This window comes from Pimephales promelas, chromosome 4 (genome assembly GCF_988280905.1).
Source record: "Pimephales promelas chromosome 4, fPimPro1.hap1.1, whole genome shotgun sequence".
Classification (NCBI taxonomy): Eukaryota; Metazoa; Chordata; class Actinopteri; order Cypriniformes; family Leuciscidae; genus Pimephales; species Pimephales promelas.
The window spans coordinates 39,968,568-39,986,779 of record NC_142772.1 but is presented as its reverse complement, the minus strand read 5'-3'; the positions used below and the strand labels follow the sequence as shown (position 1 = coordinate 39,986,779).

Genomic DNA, 18,212 nt, shown 5'->3' with positions numbered 1-18,212 from the left:
TTATTTTTCATTCAATGTTTATTTAATATACATTATTTTAGTATTATGTGCATGGTGGTGTTTTATAGGTCTGTTTGTTTGCCTGACACTGTGCACCACTGTGCATCAATGTTTATATGTGAATAGATGCCTAAATTAAATCTGTTCAATGCTTAAAGTGATTGTGTTTCTTCAGAAAATTTGGACTAAACTGCTCAATTCATATGGATTATGAATATTTATGAACTTTTTGAAGCATCAAAATGGTAGTTGCGTAAATGTCAACGGAGGGACACTCTCAGATTTCATCAAACAGATCTTCATTTGTAGTAGAAGGAAATCCAAGGCACTCTTCTTAGGAATTTATAAAAAGCCTTTATTTGACTGGCTATTTCATAATAGAAAATGGAAAAAAAAAAAAAAAAAAAAAAAAAAACATGGGGGAAAAAAAACAACTCACACGTAGCGGCACAAACAGCCTTCTTCAGGGTTCTGAAGACAAATTAAAGTCTTATAATATAAATATGATATCTAGTCTTAGATAGATAGACTATCTAGATAGTCTTATAATATTTGAATAATGACATGAGGGTGAGTAATTATAATGACAGAATTTTTTTTTTTTTTTTTTTTTTTTTTGTGGATGAACTTCAACTAACCCTTTAAAGTACAGATACCTACAGTGTAAATGACTCGATTACAAGTTACAAGTTACCAATTTCGAAACTTGAGTAAAAGTCTTATCGTAGAGTACTGATTTTGTATGTGAGTAAAGGCAAAACACACAAGAAATAGTACCTTCGATGCTGTAGATGGCGATAGTGTTTCTTTTGTATTAGATATAAACTGCTGCAGAAGAAGTTATGCGTGTAATTGCATTACTCATTACAAATGTATTGGAGTAAAGAGAACACATGCTATTATTCAATCGTATAGTCAAGCAAAGACTAAGTCGCCAATATCTTAAAGTACAAAGTAGCAAAAAAGATAGGCCTATAAGTACAGTAACTAAATGTATTTACTCGAATACCATACTGTATAAGTATTAGCTACTTCAGATTATGGAAATGTATCTTGTGGTGAACTTTGATGCGTCTAGTGGCTTCTCTGTACCAACACTGGTAGTTGCCAGTATGTTAAAGGTAAAACAGATTTTAGATGTTCCCTTTTCATATTGTTTACTAAAACTGTCATTCTGCATTTAACTGAAGCTTACCAGCAGTTTTAGGATTGTCTTTTGACAAACTAGTTCATACATTTGCCATAAAGAAGTCACAACACTGTTTCACTCTTAACTTCACGTTGTTTTGATTTTTACCCAATCACTTGTAGAGTGATGTCATCACTCCTGTTCTAACCTCCATTGGTTCTTTCTGTTTCCCAGACTAATGTGATGAGGGACCCTGAGTTACCCTTTGGACGTAACTCTCCCAGACTGAACCCAGGATGACACTGGACCACAGCAGAGGAAGAGCCTAAAGCATTGTCTAAAGAAGATCTGTCTCCGAAGGGTCAGAGGGTTCAATAGGAAACCTTATAGAAGCTTCAGTGAGTAATGATTAACAACAGCTCCGCTGAGATGAGTTATGAAAAAAGCATCTGAAACATGTTAGCAACAGGTTTTACACTCAAAGTCTCAAATTTTCTCACTCTCGTGTCATTTCAAAAGGGTGAGACTGTTTATTTTTTCTTTGAAACACAAAAATGGTGTAAAAACAATATTGATATACTGATATTTATATGGCCAAGGCAAGAAGTAAGGTGAAATTCTGATTGCATTGTAAATCAATAGACTATCAGACTACTTAAAATGCACATAACATATCAATTGCAGCTCCAATAATGTCCTGTTAAGATTATATTTAAATGCACAGTTTTATGATCAAAACTAGTTTTTAATTGTGCAGAAACAAAACCTAAATTAGAATGCAATGCAATGAAATAATGATTGAGAAACATTCCTCAAAAGCCTGATGTATCATATTCGATACTCACAATTTAACATGATTTTTCTGAAAATGATATGGATAATCATGTAAACCAAAGTTGCTCTGGTCCAGTAGGAGTTCATTTAAAAATATAAATATTAACATTATCTATACCTGTTATCTCTACAGTTATAAATCAGTAAAGACTTAACAGAAAAATACACATGTACCATGATTTGAGGGTGGGTGGACATTTTTATAATTATACTAAAAGCCTTTATTAAACTACCTGAATAAGGGGAACTGGGGAAAGAATTTATAACACTGCAGGTAACTAAACTCTGTGCGATCATTTATCATGTAACAAGATTTAATATGTTTGTTAAACATGATCACACTTTACACCGTGATTACTAATATTAATACATCACTGAATGCATTCCCATACATTGAAAACATTTGTAACTCTCAAATTAATTGAATGGGCCCCCTTGTGTTAGTGGTCACCTCCTATTCTTCTGTTTCTGTTCTGACCTCGAAAGTTCCAGTTCAAACACCACGTCTTGGGGGTCGCCAAACAGGTCACCTCTTGACCTTTGGCCATATTAGCAGGTCATGGCTGTTCTAAATTCTGACAGGGAGAGTAAATGAAAGCTTTCTTCTCTCTGCTATTCATTGAACACCTTTAAAAACGACTTGTCGTCCCACTTGGCTTATGTCAAAACGGTTGTCTTTTGGTTGATTTGTTTGAAGATGCCTCGGGCGACCTGTAAAAGTGTATTTCAGGAACACTCACAATGGCATGTGGAGAGCATCTATCAACTGAAAAGCCACTTCAGATACTTCTTTGGTAAGTCCAGAAGCTTTTATTAAATATTCATTAATTAAAATTAAACCAATAAGAATATGATGATTACTATTAGAACGCTAATCTTTTCTAGTTATTGTCATTTCTGGCTCAAACTGCTCAGCAAGAAGCGAACAGCAAAAAAAAAAAACCTGATGAAACACAGCTAATGCTGAGAAAAGAGAACATGAAAACGAGAGAGTGAGGTGGGACTTTCGGTGGGAACGCGGCAAAGCCGGTGTTATAATACACCCTTATTCTCCGCTTGGAATCTCTAATGGGAAAATCAAGTGCTGTGACTCCTGTATAATAGGATTTGCCGGGTCTCGTGCTGCATCAGGGCCCAGTGGGCAGCACAAAGCCTGTTAAGGCTGGACAAGCATTACTAGAAAGGGGGGTGTGGAGCAGAACGGGCCTGTGGTGTAAGGGGGCGAAGGTAGCCTTGACAACAGAGGTTGTGAATGGGACAACTGTACCTTTACAGTGCAATGGCCTCGCTGTTTGCAATACATGCACAACTATAAGGCCATTTGATGAAAGCAAACAATTATTTGGAACAGAGTTTAAAGGAATATTCCAGGTTCAGAACAAGTTAAAGGTGTGTTCCCCCTTGTGAGGAACACAAAAGAAGATATTTTGAAAAATGTTGGTCATCAAACAGTTTTGGTGACCACTGACTTTCATTGTATGAACAAACATTTCTCAATATATCTTCTTTTAATATTCCAGAAGAAATCTTTAAAAAACAGCAGCAATCTTGGTTACAGCGAGGTGCTTACATTCATTAGTTAACACACTTTTTCCACAAGCCATAAACAATATGGGCCGTATTTTTACAATCAAAGCACATGGTCTAAAGCGCACGGCGACTGATTCCTGCACAAATCTACTTTAGCTAGTTTGATGACAGGAAAAATGGTCCGTGTGCCCAGCGCATGCTCTAAAAGGATTGTCCCTATTTTCTTAATGAGTAATGGATGTGATTTGGGCGTAACGTGCAAAAAAACAATCATAGTCTCATTTCCTATTCCCTTTAAAAGCCAGTTGCGCCAACGTCATGGCAGATTCGCTATTTACATGGCGGTAAAGAATGAAAGTGTCTCCAGAGACGAAACGGATCTGCTCGTGCGTGAGGTTAAAGTGCGCAAGCAGACTATCTACTACGGGACACCATCTTTATGTACACAATAATAGTCTTTTACATTGTAATCCTTTTATTTTGAATATTTGGCATGTTTGGGTGCAGCTGCGCGCATCACAGTAGAGTGCACATGCATTGTGGACCCGCCTATTGGCGCATATTACTAATGCGCCCTTTAAATAACAACAAAAAAATACTAGGCCATTGACATTAGACCAGGTTTTTGTTGATCAATGGTGCAGTCTATTTCAGTTGCCTCAAAATAGCAAGACATGATGATAACTGATAAGAAATGATAACTGTGTAGGGCTTAAACTAGCAAAAAAAAAAAAAACACACACACGCGCAGGGTGTATGACAGGGCCCTATGTGTTAAAATGTAACAAATTTAACAAAAGTGTAATGAGGACGAAAACTATTGCAACTTTTGCTTAAATATTAGGGAAAGATTTGTTTCATGTAGTTACAGGGTAAGTGTGACATTGCGGGCTGTAAATTAAATGCATACACAATCTTATATCACTGACTCGGAAACCTTTGCTTATCATACAAGCACCACTTACCCTGTAACCACATGAAACCAGATATATTTCCCAGTATATTTAAAAAAAAAAAATGCAATAGTATTAGCTTTTCTTCCCTTGAAACATGTTAGCCCAAACTTAAATATCTGCACTTTTGCTATCAAATTTTTAATTTTATATTTAATTTTTATAAATGCATAGATGTACCCAGTCATTTTTAAAAAGCCATACAGTATTTATTGATACACAATTGCTACAAAAACGTACTCAGTGAATGTACTCGCTAAATTGCTCCCAAATGTAAGAGTGTTGTATCATAATAGTAGAATAAGTTCCCCTTAGTTATTTAATAAGAGTATAAATATTTTTTTTATTTCTCCTGGTTGTCACCCCTTTATTCCCAAAACTTTAATATTGTTCCCTTATACTTACATGTAAGTACTTTATAGGTACACTATAATTACAGAAAGTAATTTAAAGTAAATTACTTTCCGGGCTGTAACCTAAAGCGTTACCAAAAGTTTTTATAAAAAAAAAAAATTCTCACAAAAATAGCCCTATTCACTTCCGTTGTTAGTACATCACTGGCACTTTGATTTATTTATTTTTTACATGAGGGATGAGTTGTAATGACAGAGCTTAACTTGTATTTAACCCTGAACATTTGTTTTAGTGAGGGTTAAGTTGATATAAATAAAGTTCAAGTGCACTTCAAAGGAAACAGTCTTCACTTGTCACCTTGTTGAAAATGATCAAGAGTGACACTGAATATCACATACATGTCAAGCTTGATACAGTATATCTCTCACACTTGAGATTCGTAGGAAATTCAATCTTTTCTACTGGATTATTTGGGTCATTAGTGGAGCGAAAAGAGACACCAGTCAGTCGTCTCAAGCATGAGTCAGATAACAAGGCAAAGGGAAAATGAAGTTCGGCTTCGTGATAGTCGCTGTCTAACACCTCATAAAATCCAGTCCATCCAAGAACAACATGAAGTAATTGTTCGTTGGCTCTGTTAAATTACAGGACAAGCTGTGATTGAATGACTAACACATGCTGGTTGAGTCTTGAGCCAGCTGGCTTCAAGTGGCCAAGAGCATGGAGGAGTGCTGTCAGCCCAAATGACAACTTTATTGTGTGTCTCTTTCAAACTCACAGATTGAATGTACAGTGGTTAATTAACCATTCATTTATTTCCCTAATCAAAGATCAGAAACAGGAGCCGCTCTGTTGTGATGTTTGGTTTTACCTTAGCAGCGGTTGAGGACTGGGGGAAGGGTTGATATCCACGTTTAGCTGGATCGTGTTTCTGTATCTTTGTGTTACACCCAGTGCAGTGGTAGACACCTAGGTAAGTACTGAATAAGATCTCTGGTTCTCTGAACCCCCTCCTGACTGGTCCATGAATCATTAAATACCCAGGCCTTGCAACCAGAAGATGGGCCATTACTGTGAATAGCACTGCAATAATAGATGGACATCCTCTCCGCGTTTGAGCCACCTAAGTTTTCAGAGAAGTTTCACTGAAGATTCATTTCTAGATTCACAGGGGAATTTCGGGGTGTTCCATGGCACGAGTTGGGATGGAAGGATTTCATTGGCACTAGCTCGAGGTGAAAGGATTATTTAGGACAAAGTTGGTCTGGATGCGACTAGTTCCCATATTTTGTTCGGCGGCTGGACCAATCAGCTTACAAGATGCAGGTAGGATCTGTTTGCATGCATGTTTTCACTGTTATTATCTGTACATCAGCCAGCAAAGAACGCATAGAAATAAAAGCAATGATGAAAAGCAAATATCAAAAGAAAGATCAAAAGAATTCAAAGTGCCCATTAACATGCTCTCAGTTTCTACTTCCTGTTTGCTTTTGTTTTGTACACAGTTGACAATGAAAGCATTAGTGTATCCAATATGTCACCCATTGATTGATGATCACAAGCTGTAAATCTGTCAAAACTTCAGGTTTTTTTACTCTTAGAAAGAAAGATGTAACTAGACCTCACTGCTCACTTTAGGAGAGTGCTACGATTGCCCATTATGTCTAGTCTTTCCTTTTCTTGGCCAGGCCTACTGAGGAGTAGGATGTCTTTACCATATCTTTCTCTCTCTTCCTCTCTCCTTCCCTCTCTCTTTGATTTGGTTGAGGTCATCTCAGCTCAGCCGCGACTGACATTTTAGACCAGGCTGAAGGACCATCTCTTAATTATAAGGCAATAGCTTTTATACCAAAAAGCACCCAATGTGACAAATGGATGACCAGTTTTGTGATTGTCTTCATAACTTTTTATTTTCTTTTAAAGGGAAAAACTAAGGCTTCTAACTAAAGAAAATAACTTGATCTCTTGGCTTTGGCTCTTGGATTTCGTACAGGCTAATGAGTAAAATATATTTGATCTTAATAGTTTTGACTAAAGTGTGATTGTTTGGTGCTTACGGTAATTAATTGGTTGGGAATTATCTATTGTAGAAACATGCCCTTTATTTGATGTGAATGTCTGGAAACTGTATGTTTCATATGATCTGAAAGCTTCCACTAAAATGTTTATTCAGAAAAACAATTTATATATATGTATAATAAGGAAAGAGTGGGTGTGTCCAGTTTTGACTGCATGTGAACCATACAGGTTCCTATGAGAGCAACTGCTTTCAGTTGTGTCTCTCATTTGAGAAGAGGAACAGTCTTTTCCTGTGCTGATGTCCATGAGTCTTATCACACTGAAAGTGTCACACTATAAACATTAGCATCCCCTCTGTCCATTGTTCCTCATGTGACATTGAGTTCAGCTTGTTCCCATGTGGGGACAGAAACTAGAGAGGGGGAGTCTCCACAATAATGCTGAGATTGAGATTGGTTCTGACATCTCAAATAGGGGATCTTCAATGATATTGTTCACCTGCCCCTTTGGCTTAAAGCAGGGGGAGAGGGGGAGGGGCATGTTTTGGGATTGTCGGTGAGGACATGAAATGGTGGGGAGCGTGAAGTGATGTGAGGTGGTGGGTGGTGATTCACCACTTAGGGGTGCATGCGGTGGGATGAAAATTTTATTGGCGGACAGGTGGACGAAAATCTCCCATCTGAGAATTACGTCCCCCTCCCAAACACACAGTACCCTTGATTGCGGTGTTCGTATAACTGCGGCGTTCAGAACAAGCCTCCATTGTGTGACCCAAGGGCATGCTAAATGAGTGTCTCAGAGAGCAGCAGGACACAGACCGTTACAGCACAATTTAGTCTGTCCTGTTGTCTCAAGAAGGCCTCATTTCAGAAGCTCTCAGATCAGACAAATATAAGCAACCCCCTCCCGTCCCTCCTTCCCTCCATATCTCCCTCTTTCTCTCTCCCTCTTCTGCTCCTTTGCCCTCTCCCCCTCTACATCCAACCAGCCCGCACCAGCCCAAATAGGCCAAATCTCATCTATTGTCCTGGGACTGCCCAGTGTGAAATTCGGTGTGACATTAAATGTTTTCTAATGAATAAATTTTGAAAGGATATGCAGAGAGAATATGTGTAATGGAATGTAGACTGCATTTTAAAAGCTTCTTTATTGTCCATCGTCTTTGGAATTTACAGGACAAAAAAACTGGCCCCTTTCAGAGCTAATGAGGTTTATGGGGGTGAAAAGGGGGCGGAGGAGATTTTGGGGGCTTCTAGTCGTTAGATTAGACTTGGGTTCTTTCCCCCACCCATTTTCAGTTTCTTCTTCTAATTTGCTATATGAAAGTCATATCCAGGGTTCTAAAAAAATGGGAAGAGGACAAATTACAGCAAATTTCTTAAGAAAAGTAAGGACCACTGGAAATCCTAAAATATTTCGCTTCTAAAAATGCACAATTTTGATGTATGCCTCAAAAGTTTCTTTCTTATATTGAGAAATACACTTCTCTAGTAGACAGACACTGATCTGAGGAAGTAACTAACACTGTAAAATATATTGTTGGTTTAACTTAAAAAATTAAGTAAACTGGTTGCCTTAAAATTTTAAGTTGATTGAACTGGAAAAAGTGAGTTAATACAATGAAGGAGATTGATTTAATCATCAGAAACTCAAAATAATAAGTTTAATGAACTAAATAAATTATTTAAGTTGATTTGACAAAAGAAAAAATATTGTGATAACAAAACAAAAATATATTTTTTTTACATTTCTGATCAGAATTGAGGACTATAGCTTTTACAGACAAGTTACTCAATTTTTGACCAAACCTCTTCCTGAGTTCCTTAAAAGCATGAATAAGTCAAATATTTATATGTATTAAGGTCCTAGATGATTTTGGACAATGTAGTCAGTTAATTTACATTTATTTTGTTCATTTACGCAGGTCCCACTTTCAGATTTCCAATGGAGACTAGATATTGCCATTGATCAAACCTACTTTATTTTTGATATTGGCATTGGCTTTGATTATACCCATATCTCAATGAATATTTCAGTAGAGTGAAAACATGCACTCTTGGCTTTCACAAGTATCTCTCAGAGCCAAGTTGAAAGCTATGGCTGCCTGAAGTACTGAATGCTGATGCAAAAATCCAATCACAACATGCTATTTATACTTATAAATAGGTTTCTTGTAGCAAAAGCAAAGCTGTCATTTATAGGGACAGGAACATGGTCTGCTCATTGCAGATGGTATCTCATTACAAAAGCCTGTACAATAGAGAACAGCATTATAAAGTACTTAGTTAAACATCAGCAGGGGATTATGCGGTTGGTTGATCGTGACTTAATCAGAGCCCTTAGACCCCGATTCTTGGTCTCAGTCTCAACATGACAGCAAGTCTATTAATGAAAGGGTGAAGAGTCGCTAGACTCTGTAGCTGAAGAAATGCATTATAATAGCCAATTTCAATTTAGTCCTGCCATTTCTATATTTTACAGGACAGGAGTCACTGATGGTTTGACTGAAATGGATCTTTAGGCTGTTTCGCTGTTTTAAATACTAAGCTTTTGGACTTTACGGATCTAGAATGACACAATCCTATAGACTTGGTCAGTGTAAACAAATTGCATTGGGTCATGGTCAGTGTTGTGCTTGTCTGATTGGCAGAAAGGAAAGGTTAAACTGGGTCAGTTGGACTTGGAGGGAGCCCTGATTGCCAGAGACCGAGTTGGCATCCAGGACTTTGTGCTTCTTGACGCCCACAACAGTGAAACAGCCTTTCTGGACAATCTAAAAAAACGTTTCACAGAGGATTTGATATACGTGAGTGAAAAAAACATTGGTTAATTAGTGTTTTTAGTAATTGTTATTGTATCTTTTGGAAATCAAAACACATCTCCATACTCACAGACTTACATAGGTACTCTGCTGATATCTGTAAACCCATACAAAGAGTTGGACATCTATAACAAGAAACAAATGGACCTCTACATGGGAGTGAACTTTTTTGAGCTTCCCCCTCATATGTAAGTGTTTAGCTTTATTGCCAAACCAGTCGATAAAACATTTTCAAATAAAATAGACAATTTTGTACATCTTTTGTCCTTTTCAGTTATGCATTAGCGGATAATGCCTACCACACCATGCTATCCGAAGCCAACAACCACTTTATTTTGATATCTGGGGAGAGCGGAGCAGGCAAAACTGAGGCCTCCAAGAAGATCTTGCAGTATTATGCAGTCAGCTGCCCTAGCTCCACCTTACTCGACACTGTGAGAGACCGCATGCTTATGTCCAACCCTGTACTAGAGGTCAGTCCAACAACGATGTTCCTAATTGGCCTGCATTCACTATATGCCATGCATTCATCAAATCTGTTTTTAGGCTTTTGGAAATGCAAAGACGATGAAAAATGACAACTCCAGCCGTTTTGGGAAGTATATGGACATCCAGTTTGATAGCCAGGTATGGATACCTTCTAACTTCATCCCATTAAAAATATTGCATGTTAAAGAAGGTTCACACTTGATTTTAATCTGTAGGGAGATGCTGTTGGTGGCCACATACTCGGCTACCTACTGGAAAAGTCTAGAGTGGTTCACCAAAACCATGGTGAGAGAAACTTTCATATCTTTTACCAGCTGGTGGAGGGAGGAGAGGAAGACCTTCTGAGGCATCTGGGCTTAGAGAAGGACACTAAACGTTATAGTTATTTAGTGCAGGTATGGTTTCTCGTTTTAAATCTGGTGTGCAACATAACTACAAAGTGGTATAGGTAGAATCAGACTCTCCAGTGTTTTTATAAATACATTTGTTGTCTTAATAGGGAGAATGTTCCAATGTGAGCTCTATTAATGATAAGAACGACTGGAAAACTGTCAAAAATGCATTTTCGGTCATTGACTTTGACGCTAATGACATTGAGGTAAGGAGAGGTGCAATATTTTTCAGAGTGTGCAACTATGATGGACGCTGCTTTTGATAATAAGCAGATACTTTTTCTTTAATATACTAGCACCTCTTTGGCATCATAGCTAGTGTGCTCCATCTGGGGAATGTGCACTTTGATGGAGACACCAAAGGCTTTGCTACTCTAAACTCTAATGCAGCTCTGCGCTGGGTATCCAAGGTCAGTTTTTGGTAACACTTTATTTTGATAGTCCACTTTAGACAATCTACAAACTATAACTTTGCAACTACATGTCAACTACCAGTCATTAGACTATTTGTAGGCTATCTGCTTATAAAGTATATTTTGATGGTCCTCCAACATACTGTATATTCCACTGACTATAAATAACTTTGCAAGAGTCTACACTAAAAATGCTGGGTTGTTTTAACCCAACTTTGGGTCAAATATGGACAAACCCAAACGTTGCGTTAAAAATGTAATAAAAAAATTAAACCCAATGGCTGGGTTCGTCCATATCTGACCCATAGTTGGGTTGAAACAACCCAGCAATTTTTAGAGTGTATTTAACTTATTCTACTAACCCTGACACTAACCTAAAAGTATAATACTCTAAAGAGAGTTAGTTGACATGTACTTGCATATTATTGAGTTAATTTACATGTAGTTATACATGTAGCAAAGTTAGAATGTCTAAAGTGGACTATATCGAAATAAACTGTGACCCAGTTTTTATTATATATTGCCCTTAATTGTGTTAAACAATACCTTAACACTCTTTTTTTGTTTTTATGTTCAGCTGTTAGGGGTCCATGTTCAGATCCTTCTTGAAGCTCTTACATTCAGAAAGATTGAAGCCAAATCAGATGAGGTAAAATAAAGACAATTGTGAAATGTTGTAATGAAATGTACTGTCTTTAATCAAAATCCTTGTCGAATCTTGTCTTTCTGATCTCCAGGTTTTGAGTCCGTTCACTGTTGATCACGCTATCTATGCCAGAGATGCCCTGGCCAAAGCCATCTATGGCCGTGCCTTCACATGGCTGGTCAACCGGATCAATGAGTCTCTGGAGAATAAAGTAAGAGGACAAAAGTAAAAAATTCAGAGTTTACTACTGTTATACTTAAAATACAAAAAACTGGGCCAATTTAATCCAAAAGTAGTATTGAAGCAGTACACTTACAAGTATACTTCTAATACTGCATATAGAGATATTACAGTTTTTCTCAGTCGCTTTGGTGCATTCCTGATTTTACTATTTACATTTGCACAACAGTCAGTTCAACCTCCACAACATTCATTCTCGCGTGATCCTGAGACCCCGGCCTGGATATGTGCCTAAGGTTCCCACCACTCCCTTTCGAGATCAGGTGGTGAACCTGCAAGCGCTGCCCCTGGAGGAGGTAGACCCAGCCTTGGCAGTGCTCTGCCCAGTACGCCATGTATGCACCATGTCACAAAGCTCGAATCATTTCAAATTGGTTTCTTTAACATGACAATGAGTTCACTGTACAAAAATGGCCCCACAGTCACCAGATCTCAACCCAATAGAGCATCTTTGGGATGTGGTGGAGCTTTGTGCCCTGGATGTGCATCCCACAAATCTCCATCAACTGCAAGATGCTATCCTATCAATATGGGCCAACATTTCTAAAGAATGCTTTCAGCACCTTCTTGAATCAAAGCCACGTAGAATTAAGGCAATTCTGAAGACGAAAGGAGGGTCAAACACAGTATTAGTATGGTGTTCCTAATAATTCTTTAGGTGAGTATGTTGTATGTTCAGTTCCAATATGCCCTGCAATATTGTTTAGAGTTGTGCACAGCTCTAAGGGAGTTTAAGTTTGTTGTAAATAAGGGTGTATATATCCTTTTGCACAATTTTTTTTTTCATCCTGACACTTTCATTGACATGAATACTTGCTTTTGAGGAATGAGCTATCCATTTTGAGCAAGTGACACGCTTTTGCATGTTATGTAAATAGTGATGTGATAAATGCACCAAAGCGACTGAGAAAAACTGTAGTATAGTTACACAAAGTATATTTAAAATGTACCTGAAATTTACTTAAGTATACTTAATCAAATGAACTTGAAGCATACTTGTTTTTCCGAATGGGTTGCCTTTTTTTTAGGATTCTAACAGGAAGACAGTCATTGGATTGTTAGACATCTATGGATTTGAGGTATTCACTGTTAACAGGTATGTGTTTGGAATGAAGTGAGATAGATAGATAGATAGATAGATAGATAGATAGATAGATAGATAGATAGATAGATAGATAGATAGATAGATAGATAGATAGATAGATAGATAGATAGATAGATAGATAGATAGATAGATAGATAGGTTTAAAAATATAATATTTAGATTGCATGATGTTATGGATTTTTGTTCATTTTATGTGTATATATGCTTAGTTTTGAGCAGTTTTGCATAAACTACTGCAATGAGAAGTTACAACAGCTCTTCATTCAACTGACGCTGAAGTCTGAACAGGAGGAATATGAAGCAGAAGGAATTGGGGTGAGTTAGAGCACATCATTCATTCATCATTCAAACATCACTTTGAATAATAACTTGGAGTAATAATAAGGGTCTTTTTTTTCCGCCATGTTTTAGTGGGAGCCGGTGCAATTCTTCAACAATAAAATTATCTGTGACCTGGTGGAGGAGAAGCACAGAGGAATCATCTCTGTGCTGGTATAACATAGTGAGATTTTATAATGAAATAACGAAAGATTCCTGTTTATTGCAAACTAAAGCATGAGAACTTGTCTTTTTGTATTTCAGGATGATGAGTGTGTGAGGCCAGGTGATGCTTCGGATCTCACTTTTCTTGAGAAACTTGAAGAGAAAATGGGCAATCATCCTCACTTTGTTACGTGAGTTTGTTATATAAATCAGTATTGTATGTGACACTAAACAAGTGTTCCTCATGCTTATGTATCTTTTGATTAATTCAGAACTGCTAGAAACTATCAGCGGTGTGATTATTCACTACAAGCCTCTGATGTTGAAGAATCAGCCAAGTCTTGTTATGTTTGAAACTGAAGGATTCACCCCCTGGTTTGGCTACATTGTCTCTCTTAAGCCTTGTATTGACTGACGCTCTGATGAACAGCAATCTGGGGGATAGAGAGATTGTGATGTTGTGTTACTCGCTTTGTGTCAAGGTCAAAATACAAATTAAGTTCTAGAATTACTAATGAGTGCCAAGAACCATAGAAAAAGCAATGTCAAGGTCGTAGGATTCCTAGGAAACACATCCAAATGACCTGCAATAAAAGTTCAAAATAACTTAAAGATAATCGTAAATGTATTTCTAAGCAGACCATGAGCGAATGGATCTTCAAAAGGGAGCCTAAGGTGTCTGCATACAAAACATTGATGATATTTAATTATTATTATTATTTATTACAAATAATGTAAATATTAAAGATATGTGGTAAAAATATATAATGGTTAACTTCAAAGTCAAACTAAGCAAATGTTTAGCTAAATGTCCCTCTAATTAATCAAATGAAATAAAAAAAGAACATCACTCTAAACATGGTATGGACAAACCCAAATGTTGGGTTAAAAATGTAGTTTACTTTTACTTTCAACTGTATATTTTTTAATTACATTTTTAAACCAACATTGGGTTTGTCCATATTTGACCCAAATGTGGGTTGAAATAACCCAGCATGTTTTAGAGTGTAGTGTACATTTCTATTATCAGTAAAAATAATAAAATAAATATACAAATACAAATTATTATTTTAATGCATGTGCAATTTAAGCATCATAAATAAAAAACTATGAAGATATTTTTGCTCTTAATTTAAGTATTTTTAGTTATTTGATTTTGGACTTATGAGAGAAATTTCCTTTGCTATTCTGTGAACTGAAGGCATAAACTGGCTGATAAGAAGACCCGTAAGTCTCTGGAGAGAGGAGATTTTCGTCTTCTTCATTATGCAGGAGAGGTGACATACTGTGTTGTGGGTAAGTGAAAAACACCTCTGAAAAGTTTTTTTTCACAACCTGTTGTTTTTATGATCCCTTCTTTTTGTCTCATTTCAACAGGGTTCATCGACAAAAACAATGATCTTTTGTACAAGAACATCAAAGATGTAAGTGCACAGGGTGTACAATAAAGGATGACTCTGGTGAGGGTGGATTAAAGGAAAATAGCTCAAAAAGCCACATAATTGTTTGCTTTCTATTACTTTTGGTCCTACAAGAGTTACTGTCAGTAATCGTGTGTGCAGATGTGTACTTATGTGTCTGGATTTGTGTCTGTAACCAACAGGTGATGCGCCTGTCAAAGAACCCAATAATACAGCAGTGCTTTCCAGCCACTGAGGGAGACAGCAGGAGAAGACCTGACACAGTGAGTCCACTCACTGTGATAAAAAAATATACATATTTTTTTAAGATTATATGAAATTGTACAAATTTAATTTTGGGTACTCGTACCAAAGTACACTTTGAATTATCCAGATGTCTTGTTTGCCAAAATTTACCATAGTAAAGCACTATAAATTGAGCACTGTATTTGCAATGCTCTTGACTTTCCTTTGCTATAATACATGAAACCAAATGTAATTGTGATTTTTCATTATCATTTGATTGGACACAAACTTGGAATAAAAGCACAAAAGAAAAGTTATATATATATATATATATATATATATATATATATATATAATATATATTTGTTTTTAAAATAGTTATTTCCAAAATAATATGAATTGCACACACAGCAAAATCCCCAGTGTTAAATTAACACTGAAAGTGTGAATTATATAAACTCTGAGCAGAGTGTTAAATGAACACTGAAGCAGTGTTAAAGTTAATGAGATAATTAGGTAATTAATTGAGTGAAGATTGAGAATTATTGAAGACACCCGATGGTGTCACCTTTTCTATTTATTCATCTGGCTGTTATAACTCATGTACAGCAGCCAAACTAAATATAAAGTTTACGATTTAAGGGTCAAGAGCCCAAATAAAGTGAACACTGATCACCACAATGGTGACTTAAAATTACGTTTTTCTCCTTCATTGATTCTACTTGTTAGGTTTCTTCAATAATGCTCAATTATCACTAAATTATTCACTTAAGTATCTCATTAACTTTAACACTGCTTTAGTGTTCATTTAACACTCTTATACGATTCACACTCTCAGTGTTAATTTAACATTGGGGATTTTGCTGTGCATGCAACATAGTACGATTAAACCCATATCAAAGGCACTATATTGCAAATTTTGTATGTGATCCAGGAATTATTTCCATACTGAAAATTCACACAAGCCTTTAAGGCCCATTCACACCAAGGACGATAACTACAACGATACAGAAAAAGTTTAAAAAATCATTCTAAATGTAAAAGAATTGCAGAGTTCACACCATAACTATAACAATGGTGGCACAGACAAATTATATAGTAAAAAAAATATTTCAAACTGTTGAACAATAAAAACATTGACATCCAATCAAAATCCATCCTGGTTTAAGACCTCGAGGATTTAAAGCGGTGGACGACAGAACTGACACTTATTAGAATAAACAGAATGATATTGTCTGCTGGTATAGATGATAATATAGACATCGTTCTTGTTGTGAGTGGGCCTTTAGCATTTCTATAAATTACTGCATGAGTTAGTTTTGCCTAATGCTATTTTAAACCAAGGAAAGAATAGAACAAATAAATGTGGCTGTGACCGCTCTTATGATGTGAGATTTACCACTGTTTTGTGGTATGAAATCTGTAGGTAGCCACTCAGTTTAAGAACAGTCTTCTGCAGCTGACGGAGATTCTGACAGCCAAGGATGCGTGGTACGTGCGCTGCCTCAAGTCCAATGACCATAAACAGCCAGGTGAGAAACTTGTGCAAAAATGTTTAAGACAAAGTTAACAGTATTATAATAACAAGGAAAAGGCACACGTTTGTTGTGTGTCAAATGCATTTTTGTTCTTTCACAGGCAAGTTTGATGAAGTTCTGGTCAGACACCAGGTGAAATATCTGGGGTTAATGGAGCACCTGAGGGTGAGACGAGCTGGATTTGCATATCGCCGTAGATATGAGGTTTTTCTACAGAGGTATACTAGCAGCATCCAATGCGCTCACATACTCAGATATGACTGCCGTTAGCTTTTCAACATTGGTGGAATTGAAATACTTAACATATGCAATGTTCCTAAGGTATAAAGCACTTTGTCCAGCCACTTGGCCCCACTGGCGGGGTGTACCTGCAGATGGGGTCGAAACCCTGGTGCAACATCTAGGCTACCAGCCTGATGAGTATAAAATGGGCAGGTGAGCGGTTTCAGACTTCCAACTTTACAATTTAATACTAAACATTTCACATCTGCAATCAGCTCACTAGTTTAGTAGACATCCAACGCACATGGCACCCTTTAGCATCAATATAACACGCTTTGGTTATGGGTAGGTTTAGGTCTGAGGTAGAGTTAGGGTTAGACCACTAGGAGGCGCCCTCTTGCCCTTATATATCTGCGTCTCATTATTACGCTAAAGGGTGCCATGTGTGTTGGATGTATACGCATTGGCAAAAGCGCCAGTATATGATGCCTTGGGATGAGAATGGGCTGGTTTACTAGTTAGGGCACTGATCAGGGAGTTGGCCATTTTAAGGGCTGTCTCAATTGCAAAATCCTACCAGTGCACTGAAACATTCACACAATGCAATGTTGTAGTGATGTTGTACATTGAGGACATTGTCATGTCTACGGAAATAGAGTCATAAGAGTCCCAGCTGTGTTGTGAGCCAGGGTCCGACCTTACCAGTGCCCGAATTTGTGTATGTGATATTCTTATTTATGACCTGGAAAGCTAGGAAGCTGATTGAGACACATTTTCAATATCACCCTTTTTCTACAGAACAAAGATATTTATACGATATGCCAGGACACTTTTTGCCATAGAAGATGCCTTTGAAATCTGCAAAAATGAACTGGGTAAGCAACAGAGAACTCAAGAGAAACATTTTCAAATGAATATAAATACACAGTATAATATATATTATATTATACTGTGTAATATATATACAGTATATATACAGTTGTTATAATATATACAGTATAATATATATTATAACAATTTTGATGTTGCTTTTACAGCTACAAGAATACAGGCCAAATACAAAGGCTACAGAGCAAAAGGAGAGTTTCGAAAACAGAAAGAGGCTGGTAAGTAACAATATTTATTGATTTAATACAGCTTTTTTTAAGTATATTACAGATTCCATATATGCATGCATGCGCTATTTGCATTTTTATTATGCAATTCATCTTTTAGTTTTTTTTACCATCATTTAGCTACAAAAATTGAGTCATGTTGGAGAGGAGCACAGGCACGCAAAGAGAAAGAACGAAGGGCCTGGGCTGTGAAAGTCATTAAAAAGTTAGTTAGTTTCTAATATTAATACACGTTATTTTCCAGGTGTATAACCTTTCACTTAAAGGATGAGATGGCATTCCC

General features: G+C 36.8%; 1 protein-coding gene across 4 annotated transcripts in view; it reads left to right on the top strand.

Moving 5' to 3' along the window:
- Positions 1 to 1,378: 1,378 nt before the first annotated feature.
- Positions 1,379 to 18,212, top strand: part of myo1ha (myosin IHa) — a 21,975-nt gene continuing 5,141 nt past the window's right edge. For 2 of the 4 annotated variants that reach the window (XM_089130503.1, XM_089130502.1), the window contains exons 1-25: positions 1,379 to 1,527; positions 2,661 to 2,757; positions 5,964 to 6,126; positions 9,470 to 9,625; positions 9,713 to 9,828; positions 9,915 to 10,113; positions 10,187 to 10,267; positions 10,345 to 10,524; positions 10,629 to 10,727; positions 10,818 to 10,931; positions 11,512 to 11,583; positions 11,672 to 11,791; positions 12,849 to 12,916; positions 13,135 to 13,240; positions 13,337 to 13,417; positions 13,508 to 13,599; positions 14,610 to 14,704; positions 14,786 to 14,832; positions 15,012 to 15,092; positions 16,481 to 16,586; positions 16,693 to 16,810; positions 16,914 to 17,027; positions 17,613 to 17,689; positions 17,852 to 17,920; positions 18,050 to 18,134. In XM_089130503.1, coding sequence (XP_088986629.1) covers positions 6,121 to 6,126; positions 9,470 to 9,625; positions 9,713 to 9,828; positions 9,915 to 10,113; positions 10,187 to 10,267; positions 10,345 to 10,524; positions 10,629 to 10,727; positions 10,818 to 10,931; positions 11,512 to 11,583; positions 11,672 to 11,791; positions 12,849 to 12,916; positions 13,135 to 13,240; positions 13,337 to 13,417; positions 13,508 to 13,599; positions 14,610 to 14,704; positions 14,786 to 14,832; positions 15,012 to 15,092; positions 16,481 to 16,586; positions 16,693 to 16,810; positions 16,914 to 17,027; positions 17,613 to 17,689; positions 17,852 to 17,920; positions 18,050 to 18,134 — 2,282 coding nt within the window. In that variant the 5' untranslated portion in view covers positions 1,379 to 1,527; positions 2,661 to 2,757; positions 5,964 to 6,120. Of the gene's footprint in view, positions 1,528 to 2,174; positions 2,758 to 5,963; positions 6,127 to 9,469; positions 9,626 to 9,712; positions 9,829 to 9,914; positions 10,114 to 10,186; positions 10,268 to 10,344; positions 10,525 to 10,628; positions 10,728 to 10,817; positions 10,932 to 11,511; positions 11,584 to 11,671; positions 11,792 to 12,848; positions 12,917 to 13,134; positions 13,241 to 13,336; positions 13,418 to 13,507; positions 13,600 to 14,609; positions 14,705 to 14,785; positions 14,833 to 15,011; positions 15,093 to 16,480; positions 16,587 to 16,692; positions 16,811 to 16,913; positions 17,028 to 17,612; positions 17,690 to 17,851; positions 17,921 to 18,049; positions 18,135 to 18,212 lie in introns of those variants that run through there. The other 2 variants (XM_089130504.1, XM_039658597.2) reach the window with 2 other exon arrangements.